General features: G+C 47.1%; 1 protein-coding gene across 2 annotated transcripts in view; it reads right to left on the bottom strand.

Annotated features, from left to right (window-relative positions):
- The window catches only part of WWP2 (WW domain containing E3 ubiquitin protein ligase 2), a 135,985-nt gene that overhangs the window by 16,015 nt on the left and 102,198 nt on the right, over positions 1-17,772 (bottom strand). For both annotated transcript variants that reach the window (XM_038753597.1, XM_038753598.1), the window contains exons 10-13: positions 11,934-12,108; positions 6,005-6,059; positions 1,202-1,283; positions 419-547 (exon numbers count right to left, since the gene is read on the bottom strand). In XM_038753597.1, the coding sequence (XP_038609525.1) occupies positions 419-547; positions 1,202-1,283; positions 6,005-6,059; positions 11,934-12,108 (441 nt within the window). The remainder of the gene's footprint in view (positions 1-418; positions 548-1,201; positions 1,284-6,004; positions 6,060-11,933; positions 12,109-17,772) is intronic.

The raw sequence follows: 17,772 nt of genomic DNA, 5'->3' as shown, positions 1-17,772 counted from the left end.
CTGGACAGTGACCTCAAAAAGTCATTTGGGCCTATGGCCAACTCAACAGTAGCTTTCAGCCCTGTTTTGCTATTGAAGAAATAAAAAAAATCTCCACCTGGCAAAGCTAAGATGCCAGGGTGAACTATTAGCCTGGCAGAAATGTAGCTTAGGATCTGCAAGGTAACTTTCAGGCAATCAAACCTCTTTAAGGCAGCTTTAAATTCAGCCTCAAACAAACTATCACCAGGGGGAACTAAAGAATGGGAAATGAATCCACTATCTAAACCCAACCCGCCACTCACACCAGGGAGACCAGCCAGCCCAAATCCCTCCCTTTCATCTGGCCTGGAGGCAAAACTCTCAAGGGACTTGGCTCAGGAGATGGAGACTTATACAAATGAAGGGGCCTCACTGTGCTAAACGCGATGGCCCTTACCCGGTCTCGAATCCAGGCCGCGGGTCTTTGAAGGTAGTAGTCCGTGTGTTATGATCCACAAAGTAGCGCACCCCTTCACTGGTGTATTTCATCTCCCATCCCGGCGGTAGGGCTGGCTCCTGGATCATTCTACACGGCGCAAGAAAGATAGGTTGTTGTCGGGGGAGAGGGAGAGGAGCGGCGGCCAATCCATTCCTCACTCCATTTCCTCTCCCTACCATAGCGGGTCCTGCTGAGAATGAATCGGTCCCCCAGGATGCTCATGGATCCCACGTGCCCAAGTCTCACGCGATCTTCCTCCTTCAAAAGTTACAGCTCGGAAGAGCTGTATCTAGAGGGTCAAGGAAGTGTGCACCTGAGCCTGGCCAGTTAAGAGAAGGGGCCTATTTAGAACGGGAAAGGGTCGTTCCCTGTTGGACAATCCTGAGAGGACATTTGAAACAAGAAGCCTGGGAGGGAGACTGAGAATAAGTTCCATCCCCCTTGGGACACGACAGGGAAGAACAAGGCCCTTCATTTTGTTCCCTGACCAGGATTCCTGACTTGCCAAAGGTTGTGAGCAGCAGCTCGGCCCACCTATCCCACAGTTTGGCCCCTGGCATTGCGGAGTTGCTTGCCAACTTTAAAGCAGGCTCTGTTAAGAGGCTCCCTAGTAGCAATGGTACTGATTAGGCACTTACTGTGTGGAGAGCACTCCAGGAGGGTCTTCCAGAAAGTGCTCCTGACTGGAGTTCCTGCCCTCCTCTGAACCCTAAAGCCCAAGTTCCTAACCCCAGTCCGTACCCCTGTGTGCGAGGATCCTCCCACTGGGTGGTACGAGTGTTGTGGTTCACGTAATATACACGGCCATTGTCCTGTCTCTTTTCTGAGAGAAAAGAAAAAAAACAAGATGTGATTTAAGTACTTCTCAACCTCTCCTTTCCCTCTGGCCCTCCCTTTGAAATGGTCCTGGAGAGCCTCGTCTAGAACCAGTGAAACTGAGCCCTCCCCCTTTCTCCAGTCCTTATGCTGCTCAATACTGAGAAAGGAGGAGGCAACTTTTCCCCATGGGTTTAGTTAGTGAGAGGAGGCAGGGAATAAGAGTCACCTCTCATTTATCGTTGTTTGCGGGGGTAAAAGCAGACAAGGTGAAGCCTGAGTGATGACATCCAGTTGAAAAAACAAAATAAAACAAAAAAAACAGCAATAATGAACTTGGTCCCAGACCACTTCCCCAGACAACTGCCCTCACCCTACCACCTAGTAATCCTCCTACACAGTTTATGGGGTCTGGAACCCAAAGGGGTCCTGATGGCACAAGCAGCTAATGACCTCCGATCCGGATCAATCCAGCTCAAACCAAATGATGGAGAAATAGCTTGGCCTCGTGGAAAGAGCCCGGGCCTGGGAATCGGAGTACCTGGCTTCTAATCCCAGCTCCGCCACCTGTCTGCTGTGTGACCTTGTGAAAGTCACTTCACCTTTCTGGGGCTCAGTTTCCTCAACTGTAAAATGGGGGTACAATACCTACCCTCTAGACCGTCAGCTCGTTGTGGGCAGGGAACGAGTCTATCAATTCTGCTCTGTTCAACTCTTCCGAGTGCTGAGTACAGAGCTCTGCACCCAGTAAGCGCTCGGTAAATGATTGATTTACTGACTGGAAGCTTTACACAAGCACACACACCACCCATCATTCACTTAATGGGATAATGGAAATTTATAATAATAATAATAATGGCATTTATTAAGCACTTACTATGTGCAAAGCACTGTTCTAAGTGCTGGGGAGGTTACAAGGAGATCAGGTTGTCCCACGGGGGGCTCAAGGTCTTAATCCCCATTTTACAGATGAAGGAACTGAGGCCCAGAGAAGTTAAGTGACTTGCCCAAAGTCACACAGCTGACAATTGGCAGATCTGGGATTCAAACCCATGACCCCTGACTCCAAAGCCCATGCTCTTTCCACTGAGCCATGCATTTATGAGCTATTTCTGTGAAAAAATAAGCCTTGAGTAACTAGATGGATATCTTCATTCCTCTTAAACCACTCTCTGAACATTAACACTTAGCTTGCTGTCTATACGCATCCCCGGATAATGTAGCTAAGGAGAAACTACAGCCCCAACTACAACCCAGACGAAACCACATCCCAAACCTCAGAATACACAACCCTCACCCTATGTGGTGCTTACCTCTCCAGAAGCAGGTATCCATATGGTTTATTGAAACACACACATCGGATCCAGGATAAACCCAGACTAATCGGGAAAAAAGGAAGTTGCTTGGGGAGATGGGAGAGTTTTTGCTCCTTCAGCTTCCTCTTCCCATTCCTTATACTCCTTTCCAACCTTAATTACCCTTAAAGCAGCTTTTAGCATAAAAACGAACCGATTATTGGCTTATGGGATACCTGGGGGCCTACCTGCTATGCTGATTCATTATCTCCTTGGACTCACAAACCTCAGTTAAAAACTAATAAATCTGGAGAGGTTTTTTGGTTCTGAAAACGAAAGCTGAAGAGAGAGAGAGCTTTCCTCCTGCTTTGTTCTGCAAGTGTTAGGTTGGGCTCCTGGAAGGCGAACTCTTCCCTGCCAGCACCTCTCTGGCTTCTCCCTGGGACTTGAAAAGAAGAAATGGCCGAAGCTCTAAATCTCAGCAGCTCTGCAAAAACTCTCCCCAACTGCCTGGTTCTTGAGGTAAAATCACTGGAAATTTAGTCCCAGTTTATGACATGCCAGAGGCTCCCTCTTTTCTGTAATGCTACGGCCTGATTAAAAATAAATCAGATCCAGAAACAACAGGGAGGCAGAGTACTGATCAGGAAGTAAGGAGACTGGAATCAAAATATGACCCCCACTCACACCCACAGATTCAAAGCTTCTGACAACTGATCGAGGATCCATTTCCCATCAAAACTGGCCTTTCCCCCTCTGCTTTAAATGGCTCAAGTATTCCTTCCCATTTATTTTCCTTCACTCAAATAGGCACAGGCAAGGATAAAAAAAAAAAAGAGGCAGGAAGTCAGAGAGGGTCCAGTAGCCGCTTAGTAGTTTACAAACCCCCTCAGAATGCCTCGTTAGCTCAAGCCAAGGAGACAAGTTTTTCCAGAGGCTTCTGCATTGGGGGAGGAGGCTCAGAAACTACCGCTGTTGCCTTGGCATGCATCTTTCATGTCTGCTTCATGGAGGCCCAAAGCCAAGCTAACCACTGGGTCCTGGGGATCTGTTCCGCCTGTTTAAAGCTTGTCTTCGAGCCCCGGCGCTGATGACTGAATCAATTTACCTCAGCTCAGAGCATCTGTTCCTGTGTTTTAAAGAGGGTCTCTTCTGTTAAGAGCTTACATGTTTCCTTCCAAGCAGCACCACAGGAACCAGAAAAAGGGGCGGGGGACCCCAAAGGCATCCTGACAACCTCCTGAGACCAGGGTAAAATCAATGGAATTGCTCCCTATTGGATCTTGTTGCCTTGTTCACTTGCTTTTAAGCATCTCTGCTGAGATGCCTCCCAACCACATCCCCTGAGAAACATCTGCCTAATCCCCTGGATCTTCCAATTGGGAAACTACTCCTGGCATTTAGCCAAAAGTTTTCCTTTCTTTGATTTTATTACATTATTTGTCATTTCAAAATTCTGATTTTTTTACCTTTAACTTCATACCTTTGAATATCTTTAGACGTTTTTCCCTCTATCTTGAGCTACTCCCATCGGTGTATTTTATCCAAACGTTGGTACTTTTAGCTTTTTCTATGCCTGAGATGTTTTTCTCTGGAGTTTCATTTCACCAGTCCATGACATCTTTCCAGCCTCAGAGCCTCATTAACGACTGCCTTGGATGGGGGAGTATTTCCTCCGTCTCAGAGAATGAAAAACCCTGGCTCCATGTTACAAATTACTCAAATTACATTAGCCTTTTGGCTGTCACACAGCATTACGAACTTTCACTTAATTTGATGCCCACACAGATTCCTTGGACTTGATTTTATCTTTGAGCTATTTCCATATCTCCAGCCGCTCCAAAACCTGGGATCCAGACTGCCTTCCAGCACTCTCCTGCCCCTCTTTTATACTTGTGTGACTCCCTGGAATAAATCAGGTGTGTCTGGGGTGGGGGGCCCTTTTAACTCTTCCAAGGCCCTAAAGGGCTACTAGAGTGTCCTTGTAGTGTACTGAATGATAGCCGGCAAATGGCACTGTAGTGGCCTAAAAGAATTACAGCAGTTTCTTAACTTACTCCCACGAAGTAGTTTATATGAAAGGAGAATCAGGCTCCACGGCTGCGTTTTCCAAGTTAATGCTCATCTTGTCATTTCCCATCCTTCCAAATCCTCATCTGTCCCAGGTTTAATGCAATCTGGGAGAGCGTCACTAAAATTGACTCTCTCCTCCTAGACTATGACATTCACTAAATCCTTGCGCCTCCATGGACACCTATGTCCTAACCTCTTCCTAACGTCTCAAAGGATTTTCCAGTTTCCTAGGATGGCCCACTTGCCCCCCACACCCTCCAAACTAACGATTAGCAGCAATGTCTCACTTCAGAGTGTAGAAGAGATACCTCCGCTTCCCAGTTACATTCTAGAGGATAGTAGTAGGGATAAATCCTCTGTGTTGCTCAACCATCCTGGCTAAAGAGAACCTGGAATATAACCAAACCTGCTGATTACTTTGCCAAACCGCCCACTACTCTCCTGCTCCCCGCATACTGGTATGACTCCCAATCTCTCTCTCTTGCTCCTGGCTGCGCTCCATTTTATTATTCCCGACTGCTCACTAGGAGAACAGCTCATATTCCATCCTATAACCCTCAATCACTGGTATGGTCAGGGACTTGCATCACGTAACATGATGGGAGAGCTAAGGTAAGTGGTAGATGCCAACAGACGGTACAAATTCAAAGGACAGTGTATTCCAAGCCAGCCTGAAGTCTCAATGATCCATAATGAAGAAACCACCTCCTATGGCTCCCCATCTTTTGATCCTCTGGGGGTGAGTCCTTCAATTGCTGCAGCCCACCAAGGGGAGCTGGGGCTGAAAATAACAAGAGGAAGAATTTTCCCAGTGCCAGGCTGAAGGACCCAACAACTCGGATTGGGATAAAGTGTTTTTTTTACACCTGACTCAACCCCTCTGTAAGTTCGGAGACTAAAAATAAAAACACTTCATCTGAAACAAGAGGGAAAACCATGATAAAACACACAATCTGAAAATCCCCTTGTCAAAATAGGGATCAGACTGGAGGCCTGGGATGGTATGGACTTGCACGGCAACAGCCTGCCAATCTTTTGGGAGGACTACTTCTCACAGGGCCAAGCTCCTGGCACGAAGGCTAAGGGGAACTGCAGCAAAGGGGAGAATAAGCCCATCGATTTTTCTTTTTCCTCTATCCTCACGACCTCCCCGGCAAGCTGCTCTGAAGAAGGAAGTGAGGCTAGGGAAAGGCATCAGTGACAAAGATGCTAGAGTAGCAAGAAGTGGCTAGACGTGACAACGTCAAGCAGGGGATGGGCAAATGGCCGGTCTTCTACAGGTCGGGACGGGGGTTGAAGAATAGGGGTAGGCAGGTACGGAATCGGAGGGGGACAGAAATCCGAGAATTTGGGTACTTACCCCAGCCGGAAGGAAGAGGGCCGAGTGGGTCATGGTCAGATGAGGCGCCAGAAGACTAAACACGACAGACACGGCGAAAAACACACACACACAAAACACAGAGCAGGTTAAAAAAAAAGTCTGCGAAAAAAGAAAGTGAAGCTGACTTTCGGTCTCTAAGTTCTTAGCCATCGGGTCTCCTGTGCTGCACTCCTCTCCGATACTTAAGGGGCTGACGCAGGGCCTGAAGCCGAAATTGCCTCTTCAAAACCCTAACTACCCCACTGCCCCCGGCCAAGGGCACTCAGGGAGTTAAGAGTCGGGGGGGAGGGGGGAAGGCAGGGTGGGGGAAGAGTGGGACGAGGGGTAGAAGGAGGAGATGCACGAATGAGCTGGATCAGGGCAGCTGAGGCAGGGGAGAAGGGCTGGGGACTGGTGGGAGGATTCAGGAGCAGGACTTGCTGGGAAGTCCAGACGTGTGCTTCTGCTCCGCTCCCGCTGGCCAAGACGACTGAAATCACCACCACCTCCAACTTTCTCCAAGAACCACACACAAGAGGGGAAAAAATATCGCAGGCCTTTCCAATGAAATCATTCCCACAAGCCCTGCCCACGCCCAGAACTTCCTGGCTGCAAATTGCGCCCTCCTCCCCTCCCCCCTTCTCAATGTGCTGTGAAAGTAAGCAGCAGTGTGCAATATTAACTCAAACTGAAGGAACATTCATGCCCTCTCAGACAGGCGTCTCCCCCCCGAGCCCCTTCACCTCCCACCCCCCTGTGCTCCCCCGGGAATGTTTTTATTCCTTTTCACAAAGCACCTTTATTCCTGCTTCTAGTCGGAGCAGGCAGAGCAGTGGCTCCTTGTGCAGCCTGAACCTGGGATACGCAGGGTGCGTGTGTGGGAGCTTGTGTGCGTTTGTGTGTGTGTGGAAGGGGGGCAACAGGGAAGAAGGGAAGACAGGGGAGAGGAGAAAGGGAAAACGGCCCAGGAGCTGGAGAGTCAGAGCTGATCTTAATTCCCATTTGCTAGGTCTGCTCGGAGGTCTACAAGGAATGGCAATGCCAGCCACAACATTCAAGGATCTTGTAGAAATATTGCGTTCTGAGGACGGGGGGGAACTCAAGGCAGGAGAGAACCGAAGAGGGAGAAGGGAATGAGAGGGAAGTGGGAGCCCGGCAAACGCTTTCCAGAGTAAAATAAAAAAGTATTGTTACTTCAAAAGCCCTTCTTATTTCACCTAGCAAAACTAAATTATTGTATTAGGGGATCGAGTTCCAAATGCAGACTTTGGGATGCCTAGTTTGCCGGCTTGGGGGGGAAGAGAGTCGCACTCCAGGAAGAGAAACATGAATGGAGCTCAGTCTGGTCTTGTGAAAACATTGGATGATTTCAATTGCTGCCCACCTCCCCCCCGCCCCCGCCCCCCTCGCCCAACCACCACTAAGAGGACAGAGAAACCTTATTTCCACGGTGACAACGCAGACTACCAGAGCCCTCTACTCCGGGCAAGACTTTCAACAAAGAGGTTTAGTCAGAATTTGGGGGCCCCTTGGTGATCAAGTCCTAACACCTCCAAACAACCCAGTGTGGGACAGAGAGACTGGCCGTCTTTGGACTCGATGGTAGAGGGGAAGAAGTAGGAGATGAAAATTAGTAATTAATTGGGACCAAAGGAATCGCTTTTAAATGCGACAAACTGGGCAGAGAAGTCTATGACTTCGTTTGGGCATGTAACTATAACCCCAAGGGCTCCTCAAAATGAGGCTATGATAAACAGGGATCCACACAGACGTACGTACCCAGGTGGCGGCAAGTTCTGGTTTAGAGAGAACAGAGAACTGTGACTGCCTTTGTGGTTTTTTGGTTGGTCTTTTTTTTTTTAATACAAAAGGCAGTATTTGGAGATTTTCCTTGAAAGGCAGGGATTTTGGGAAAATCTCTTTCTGTCTGCTTTAAATTTGAAAAAAAGAAAACCCCACAGAAAATCACCCTGGAGACAAAAGCCTGCAGGTTGCTTATTTCCCAGATGAAGATGTGGCAGAGATCCGTTTAAAAACTGGGGAGTCCCATATTGTGGATCTTGAAGTCACACAAATGCGTGATACCAAGAGGAGAATTTTAATTGGTGATGCCGTTCACGAAAACCGAGTCCCCAAACCTCTGCTTAGAAGCAATACTCTACAGTCGATTTTAAAACCTTGGGAAGCAGAGGGAGAAAAACTGTGATAGATGTGAAAGAGAAGATATTTTTAGATTGCAGCTGAAAATGGACGGAATGCTTCAAAGTACAAAAATGCAGAGATGCTCAGGAAGTTCACTGCAATCAATCGTATTTACTGAGCGCAGAGCACTGTATTAAGTGCTTGAGTACAATATAAGTCAGAGACATCTTCCCTGCCCACAGTGAGCTTACAGTCTGCAGTCCACAGCTCCTTAAAGTTGGTCCTTCAGAGGAGAGAGGAATAATGGAAAGGAGTCCAATGCAGAAGAATCTGGAATTTCTAAAACATCCAGTGTTACTGCCACAGGCAATATATCAACATGCCAAAACTAATCATTACCTGGATTTGCATGTTGTGTAGCAGACCGCACCCTTCTTACAGTACAAAACGGCATTAAATAATTTAAGCCATAATTAAAGTGAAAGGTAAACTTGTGGAATTGGTACCCATAAGGTAGAAAATAGCAATAGGTTCAAAAAGGGTTCAGATATATTAATGGGTGATGGGTCCACAGTGAATTAATCGGTGAAAAAACATAGGAACGTGGAGGGGAAAAGGCAGGGATATAAGGTGCCCATTCCTCACCATTAGGATGGATGTCAAAGTGAGGAACCAACATATAGTTCCCCCAAGCATCTTGCTGCCATTATTAAAAGCTGGTGTTCTGTTTCACTCCTACCTGCCCTCTACTCAGCATTTTCTCGGAGCAATCCTACACATTCCTAAAACGGGTGGGAGAAAAGGACGGGAGAGAGCAGTTGAGAGAGATGATAAGAGGGCTACAAAGAGGGAGAGGGCACAAATAAAGGAAACAGCGGGTGACATGGAAGGGAAGCAGAATGATGCACTTAAGTCCATAATGACAATTTTTGCATAGATGTAAAATTTTGCGTAGAGTATGTGCCACTTTTTAAAATATTTTATTTAGAGGAACCTAGAAAAGGAACAGGAGTAGGAGACCAAAAATAGAGTAGTAAAGTTAAACTACAAATGGCAAAATTTAGAAACTACTGCATACCGAAGTCTGACCAAAAAAAAAAAAAGTAACTGCTCTTGTATCTGTGTGTTTCCCGGCTCTCCTTTTCATACTCCTTTGCTGTTTCCAATTCTGATTACACTTCGCGTTGGAGTTAAGGGAAAGAGAGACCAGAAATGTCTTTTGTAAGCGGCTCACAGAAGAGGGAAGAGGGGGGGAAAAAACACAGAGAAAAGCAGTATTGCTCCAACTCTCAGCTTCCTCTAGACTGTGAGCCCACTCTTCTAGACTGTGAGCCCACTGTTGGGTAGGGGCCGTCTCTATATGTTGCCAACTTGTACTTCCCAAGCGCTTAGTACAGTGCTCTGCACACAGTAAGTGCTCAATAAATACGACTGAATGAATGAATCCTCTATTACTGGTAGAGCAGCCTCTAGACTATATACTCCTTGTGGGCAGGGAACATTTCTACCAAGAAGCAGCAGGGACCCGGCAGTCAGAAGGATTTGGGTTCAGGTGGCTCTGCCACTTGTCTGCTGTGTGACCTTGAGTGAGCCATGTAACTTCTCTGCGCCTCAGTTACCTCATCTGCAAAACGGGGATTAAGACTGTGAGCCTCATGTGGGAAGCAAAGTCAAGTCACACTCTGCAGGGTGGGAGTGGGAGACTGAAACCAAGAAGGGAGGGGAGTAAAAAGAGATTTCAACTCACATTTTGACTTTTTAGTATTTCCACCCTAATGCCTTTGACTAGAAAAATGCAATTCAGAAAGTGGATTCAGGCTGAGCTTGGATAGCGAGGAAAGGGGGAGCGCTGCTATTGTAGTACCAGCTCTTACGTCTACCAAATCGTGCCTTGGGCAAGAGCCAAACTCCAAATAAACTTCACAAATGCAACTCTCCCAGTTCCAACTCGGAGAACTGCAACATGGTTAACGAGAGGAAAAATCCAAATCGAGCCCAAGACAGGAGACCCAAAAAGGTTAAAAAAAAAAAAAAAAGGCCTTATTTTCCAGCAACAATCCTACTTCACTCAAAAAAGCCATATCCCCACCTCACAGGACCCCAGTCCCTGCCAGTAGGCAGGGAATCTACTTAAATAACTTTAAAAGAGTCACTGGGCCTTTTTTTCCCCTCTTAGGGAAGCACTCAAGCCAGGCTGCCAGATCTGGGAGCAGTTCATGACATCACTGATGCTAGTTACGCGGATATAGCCAAGAAGAGAAAAACCCCATCCTTCCCTCATCCTGTGACCAAAGCTTTTCCCTCTGCCCACTGCAGGTCCCAAGCCAATCCTACCAACCCCTAGCCCAAGGGATTATCCAGAAAGTGGATTTGGCGGGGTCGGGTGGGAGAAGGGAATATATTGTCCTTGTAAACCAGAGGAGCCAGGTCAGCAGTGGAGCATTCTGGCCTGTTCTCCAGATGCCGGCGCTCACAAAAGAGGTGTCGCTCAACCCTCTAGATCCAGAAGTAAGCTGAGTAGGAAAGAGAATAATATCTGAGAACGCCTTAGAACCACCTCATCCCAAGATACAGTCAAGGCAAGGCTCTTCAGACTCTGCTGATGAGGAGTCTTGGCCTTAGTGAACAAAGAGATTCCATTAGATTGGAGATTGACTGGAGATCCTGGCCACTCTGGCCTACTCTACTCAGTGAAAGACTGTGGGCAATCACCTCTCCTTTGCCAAATCCTGCCAGTTTTTCCCAGGACTTTTCCATTTCTCTCCAACCAACCCATTGCCAATGTGGCACGAGCTCCGGTCTTGCTGTGGCTATATTATTGCGATTTCCTCCTCGATCGTCTTCCAGCCTCCTCCTCCTCCAATTTATCTTACCCATACCTTTCCAGCATCCTGACGCCCTAGTAAGCATGACGTTGAAAGGATCGGGGAGACTATCAACCTTCATTCCTATGGTGTGCTGTGTTCTGACCTTATCTGACCTGAAGCCTCCTCCTCGTCTCAAAACTCTCCCCTGGCTTCCTGCATCTCTTCCCATTAAACAAGAGCTCCTCACAATAGGCTTCAAGGCTCTCCGTCATCTTGCCCCATCATACCTATCTTCTCTCTTCCCTCACGATTCATTCCACCCAAGCCAATCTTCCAGCTGAATCAGCTCTTGACTCTCCCACCTCCATCCTCCAACCATCTCACTATTTTCCTCCCTCCCTCCCTATATCAGACATCAGCTCTCCCCAACTTCAAATCCCATCCCCTACAATAAACTTCCCCCAGATAACTTTCCAACACCCTGAGCCGCTTCAACCCTTCAGCCAAATGTCCACTTTGTTTTTGACCTCCTAGTTGAAAACAGTGTATGTTTTTCTCCCCTATTACAGCATAAGCTCCCTGTGGGCAGGAAGCACGTCACTTCATTACTCTGTCCTATTCAAGCACCTAGTACAGCGCACCACAACCATTGGGCATGCAATAAATACTATTAGGACTATGAAGTGGAACTTCAGCCTGGATGGGGGCTGGATGATCTGCCATGGGAGTCAATTATAAAGACTCCAAGACACTCTTCTCTGGCGGAAAGTGAGATGGGGGGAGGAGAGAGATGAAAAGCCGCACGGAAGGAAGCGTGAGAATCTTCGATAAAAAGGTGAAGTCGGGATACGGCTTGCAGAATCGAACTGAGATTTTTTCCTGCTCCCGCTCCCTACTCTTCCACCACCATACCCGCTCCGTGAAGCGGGCACTGTGTTGTTAGACCCTCTCTTTGTCTGCCAGCTCTCCGAGACTCTTACCTGATAGAGAAACCTCTGGCTGAACTGCTGCATGGCTCCTTGGAGCTGGTTCCGCTGGGACTGCCACTGCTCATAGTTTCTCACGTACTCCTCCGTCGGGCGTTGCCACGTGGTGGTTCTGCTGTTGTGATCCACATAGTAATACCTGCCTCGGGGATCCACACGCTTCTCCCAGCTGGAAACATCAAACCCCGAATGAGCACGACACAGAGGCTAAATTCTGCGGTAACCTAAGACAGGAGGTGGAGGGGAGGCTGAGCAGATGCCTGCCGAGACAGAAGAGCCCGGGACCTTCCAGGAAGTTGGCCCCAAGGGGGAAACAAAATGCTGGAAAGAAGGGGGGCCTAGTAGACAGAGTCCAGGGCTAAGAGTCAGGAGACCTAGATTCTGATCCCAGCTGCAGCACTTGCCTGCTCTAAGACCCGGAAAAGTCACTTAACTTCTGTGCCTCATCTGTAAAAGTACCTCCTCTTTAGACTGCGAACCCCATTAGAGACAGGGGTTTTGGTCTGATCTGGTGGCAAAGAATCTACCCCAGCGCATCACACTGTGCTTAGCACAGAGTAAGCACAACAATTACCACGATTATTATTATTGTGTGAAAAGCAGTGGAGAGTCAGTGGAAGAGGAGACGTAGTGTCGCTAGATAGAAGAGAGGGCTGGAATTACAAGGCGAGGGTCAATTTGAGATGGCCAAAGAAGGCCTGGTGCCTGGATCTCTGCCTGCTAACAATACTCCAAAAGTGTAACAGTGGAGGAAGCATACTGTGATGGTGATCCAGGACTGGGAATTACTGATACGAGATCAACAGAAATATTTGGGGGTAGGGGGTGAGGGAATTAAGTTTGATGGGCAGGATGAAGTTGAGGGCATGGATTTGTCCATCATGAGAGGGAAGGATGGGGTAGGGGCATCTCAGCCTAGGATACGCGGAGAGGGAAGAGACATTGGAGGTCTCCGTGGAAGTAGAAGACAGGTTTTTGGCGAGAGGTATTGTGAGAGAAAAGGCAGGACAGGAGGATGTGGTCAGTGTGGGATTTCAGAGGTAATAAGGTTAGGTGATAAGGTACAATAACTGGTGATGTGGAGATGCAGCATGTGTTGAATTATAAAGAGAGATACACACTTATGTAGTCCAAATAATTATCTCCCCTTTTTCTGCGACCCAGATACTGAAAACTGAAGGTCTGCAGCAGAAGAAATGGCTCATTTAGCTTTGGACTTTGAAAAGAAAGCAGCTGCATTTGAGTTGTGAGAGCTCTAACAGGAATACAGCACAGGAGTGAAGGAAAAAAAAGAATTACAAGAGTCAAAAATTAGGAAGAAAGCTATCGAATTAGAGCTGACAGAAACCCATTTGCCTAGAGTCTGCTGGACCTTCATGGTCCGGGTGAAAGCACTGAATGATCCACAAAAATATAACCCACCGAGTTCAATTCTTGGCACCAGCACCTGGAATGCAGAATTGAAGAACTGCACCTAGGCTGCCGTGACTGGAGCTGCTACAGGAATAGGGATGTTGTCTGGAGAGGCCCTCTCCCACCCAGGAAGGATAAGAAAAGGGGCATTCCCGACGCCGAGGGGCTATCATTTCCTATTCCCGCAGAGCCCCGGAGGGAGGCAGAGAGACCAAGTGTCAACTGAGAAGATTATCTATCACTCAGCCATCACTCTCCAGTCTGATTTCTGGGAAGGCGTCACAAAGTTACCCATCACCAAGTGTTTGTGACTGCTCTTTAAGAGACTGAGCTCTAATGGGAGAGGGGGGTGGCGTTTACATTTTGCAACATATCCCTGGAGAGAAAAGGAACAGTAGGTTTGGCTCATTTGAGTCAAATGAATGTAGAAAGAGAGAAGAATCTTATTTTCTTTTTTGGATGGAGAAGAGCCGAGAGGGGGGAAGGAGGTTTAGCTACAGAGAGTGATTACTTGCGGAGATGGGTTGCTTCCTAAGGTTGTTCCAAGCCCACTGGGGAAGACCCATCCCGCGGGAGTGGGCAGAAGCCGGAGATGCAGCAGTCACAAAATCCGGAGCTTGCTGACACTGGGGCTTCTGCGTCCACAGCGTGACACTTGAGCACTTCCTCTGACCCTGTCCACCGTCCCCCGGGAAAAGCTTCATCCCAGAATGGCCTAGTGGAAAGAGCACGGGCCTGGGGCTCAGAAGACCTGGGTTCTAATCCCAATTGCTTGCTGTGTGACCTTGGGCAAGTCAATTTCCCTCTTTCTCAGTTCTCCTGTACTCAATCAATCAATCGTATTTATTGAGCGCTTACTGTGTGCAGAGCACTGTACTAAGCGCTTGGGAAGTACAAGTTGGCAACATATAGAGATGGTCCCTTCCCAACAGTGGGCTCACAGTCTAGAAGGGGGAGACAGAGAACAAAACATATTAACAAAATAAAAGAAATAGAATAGATATGTACAAGCAAAATCAATCGAGTAATAAGTAAAATAAATAGAGTAATAGTAAAATAAATAGAGTAATAAGTAAAATAAATAAATAAATAGAGTAATAATAATACTCCCTCCTACTTAGACTGTGAGCCCCATGTGGGACAGGGGACTGTGTCCAATCTAACTTGTATCTACTCCAGGGCTTAGAGCAGTATTTGACACATAATAAGCGCTTAACAAATACCACTAAAAACAGGCAAAAAAAAAAGAAAAAAAAAGAATAGGGTGGGCAGAAACCTACCTTCCAAATTGTACAACTATTGGGAAGACTGTTACTGTTCAAGCCATCCTTGGCCCAGCTGGGAGTGGTGAGATGCCCGAAATTTCAACACCACCCATGGTAACAGTCTACTGCTTTTCTCAGCACTGTGGTTGATTTGTTGTTTTTCACTGCATTTGCTCAGTTATTTCTTTCTCAGTCTATCTGTCCTCCCCACCTGCTTTCAGACAGAGAGCTATCTGGAGCTAGGGCACGGCCTAGAGGCAACAGCACAGCCTTGGGAGTCAGAGGATGTGGATTCTAATCCTGGCTCTGCCACTTGTCTGCTCTGTGACCTTGGGTAAGTCACTTCACGTCTCTGTGCCTCAGTTACCTCCTCTGTAAAATGGAGATTAAAACTGTGAGCCCCATGTGGGCCAACTGGAATACCCTGTAACAACACCAGTGCTTAGAACAGTGTTTGGCACATAATAAGCGCTTAACAAAGACTATTATTATTATTATTATTACTGTAAGGGACCTAATTTGAATCAAATTCCTTGGATCTTTCCCCAGTGCTTAGTACAGGGCACTGCACAAAGCCCTTAACATATGTCAGAAATAATAATGATATTGTAGCCATACATCCTGTGCAGCCACTCTCCACATCCTTCTATTGCTGGGTTGAAAAAAAAATCAGATTTCTATTTGGTTTGAATAAACTGGGGCCAAGAGGTGAGCAATCTGCCTCAGTCTTCACCTTAGGATAAATTTTCCATTTGTTTCGGGACACTTTCAGCCACTGAGGTACCGATTTCCCTAATGAGGCTATTTTTCCTTCCGTTAGTCGAGAGAGAACAACAAGCACACGGCTTTCTTCTGTCCCATTCAGCCCCGGCTCTTTTCTTATTTTCACTGCAAAGATTGGCCCACCTCAACTGTTGTTTTAAATCTCCTTTGAATAGAATTCATGAAGAAACTGTGATAAACGAAAGTGGACAGGGTTTGGATGAAACAGAAGAAATACCTCCCAGGAAAAGGCCAGTGTCCTTTGAAATAAAGAAGAGAAATCCTACTCCGAGGTACCAGTGCTCATCTAAAGTGCAAGCCTACCCCACAATACCGCTGGGTTTTTGTCCTCAAAAATGTGGCTGTAACAGCTGTACTGTGGGGTACATTTCTCCCCATAAGATTCCATGCAATTTCTTTATTCTATTCCAGAACCAGCCCTATTACCAAATTCTAAGTCCCTTCCTGCTCCCCACCTTTTAGATCCCTTGTCCTCTCTATTCCTAATGGCTTTCCTGATCTCCCCAACACCCCAAATTTGATCCCCTCCGTCCCCGTCTTTGCCAGGCCTCAGAATGCAGGGGGAAGGGAGGAAAACTGTTGGGAATTGAGGAGACCGAGAAAGGAATGGGGCAAGAAAGAGATGGTGGTGGCAGAGTGGTGGGGTGGGAATTTATCTACCAACGTGACTGGATGCAATATCAGGGGTCAGGGTTTACAAATGCTGGGGCAAGCCAGCAAATAGCAGAGGATGTACCGCCATGGTGAAAATATTGTGGAAAGACCACAACCTTTCAGCGCTGAAAGGGAGAAGGCTCTCTACACTACTCCTGAAAGCCCTTGAGTTTTCCTTAGGGACAATCCATTCAAGGCTGGTCCATCCCTATTTAACTCTGAGTCCTAATGGGCAGCACTGCAACGGTTTAAAGCTACCCTAAAATGGTTTTATTGCCCTGTGTCATGTTGGGACCCAACTTTCACATTTAAAGTGCGTGCTACCAAGACTCAATAATTCTAAAGCCAAAAGGGAAAAACAGACTGAAGATGATAGAGTTTATTTTCTCAGCAGGGGAAAATGGGAAGGAAGAAAAGAAACAACATCTCCTGGAAAACTCCGAGCTAAGGAGAGGATCTGGAAAGTGGTGGTGAGCTGTATGGAGAGAAAGCTAGGCAACATTTGTCAACTGAACGTATTTACTGAGCGCAAGATTGAAATTTGTTCATCAGCACAGCTCAGGAACTCTCAAGTATTCCATTAATCAATCAATCAGTAACATGTATTGAAATTTCCTGTACAGAATACTCTATAAAAGCACTTCGGAGTGTACAACAGTTTAGTAAATATGACCCTTGCAATCAATCAATCAAGTAAATATGACCCTTGCAATCAATCAATCAATCGTATTTATTGAGCGCTTACTATGTGCAGAGCACTGTACTAAGCGCTTGGGAAGTACAAATTGGCATCACATAGAGACAGTCCCTACCCAACAGTGGGCTCACAGCACTCAAGCACTCAAGCAGCTCTAAATCTAGCAGGTGAAACAATAAATTACAAGTAAGGGGAAGTGACAAAGTTAAAGATATGTGTACAAATACCTGTGATGGAGGGCAGGAGACGCACCCAATGCTAAGGTGACACGAAAATGCTGAAGAAGCTATACAGGGGGACAAAGGATGGGGAGATGAGAGATTAAGCAGGGAAGGCCTCTTGAAGAGATGTGATTTCAGACGGACTTTGAAGAATGGAGAGAGCAGTTCTCTTAAGTCGGCCAGATGTTAAGGGGGAGAGAGTTCCAAACAGGAGGGTGGGCATAATAATAATAATAATGGTATTTGTTAAGTGCTTACTATGTGTAAAAGCACTGTTCTAAGTGCTGGGGGGATACAAGGTGATCAGGTTGTCCCAGGTGGGGCTCACAGTCTTAATCCTCATTTTCTAGATGAGGGAACTGAGGCCCAGAGAAATGAAGTGACTTCCGCAAAGTCACACGGCTGACAGTTGGCGGAGCCGGGATTTGAACCCATGACCTCTGACTCCAAAGCCCGGGCTCTTTCCACTGAGCCACGGAACAAGAGGTCAGTGGCGAAAGGGGCGGCGTCGAGGTATAGAGAGTAGATTGGCTTGAGAGGAATGAAGCCTGCAAGCTGGGATGTAGTGGGAGAGGAGCAAGGGTAAGTAATGGGGAGAGAGCTGATGGAGCCAAAGGTAAGGAGTGTCTGTTTGAAGGAGAGAAGAATGGCCAACCAGTGGAGGTTTTTGAGGAGCGGGGAGATTTACGCAGGATGATGTAGCCTCCCTTTTGTTGGCATCCCTTACCACCCCACATTCTGGAAAGAAGTTATTTGAGGAGCGGGCAAGCCCAGTTTTCTTAGGAAGGTTTTGCTTTTAC

The sequence above is a fragment of the Tachyglossus aculeatus genome, chromosome 11 (genome assembly GCF_015852505.1).
Source record: "Tachyglossus aculeatus isolate mTacAcu1 chromosome 11, mTacAcu1.pri, whole genome shotgun sequence".
Classification (NCBI taxonomy): Eukaryota; Metazoa; Chordata; class Mammalia; order Monotremata; family Tachyglossidae; genus Tachyglossus; species Tachyglossus aculeatus.
This window is presented reverse-complemented; position numbering and strand designations above follow the sequence as displayed.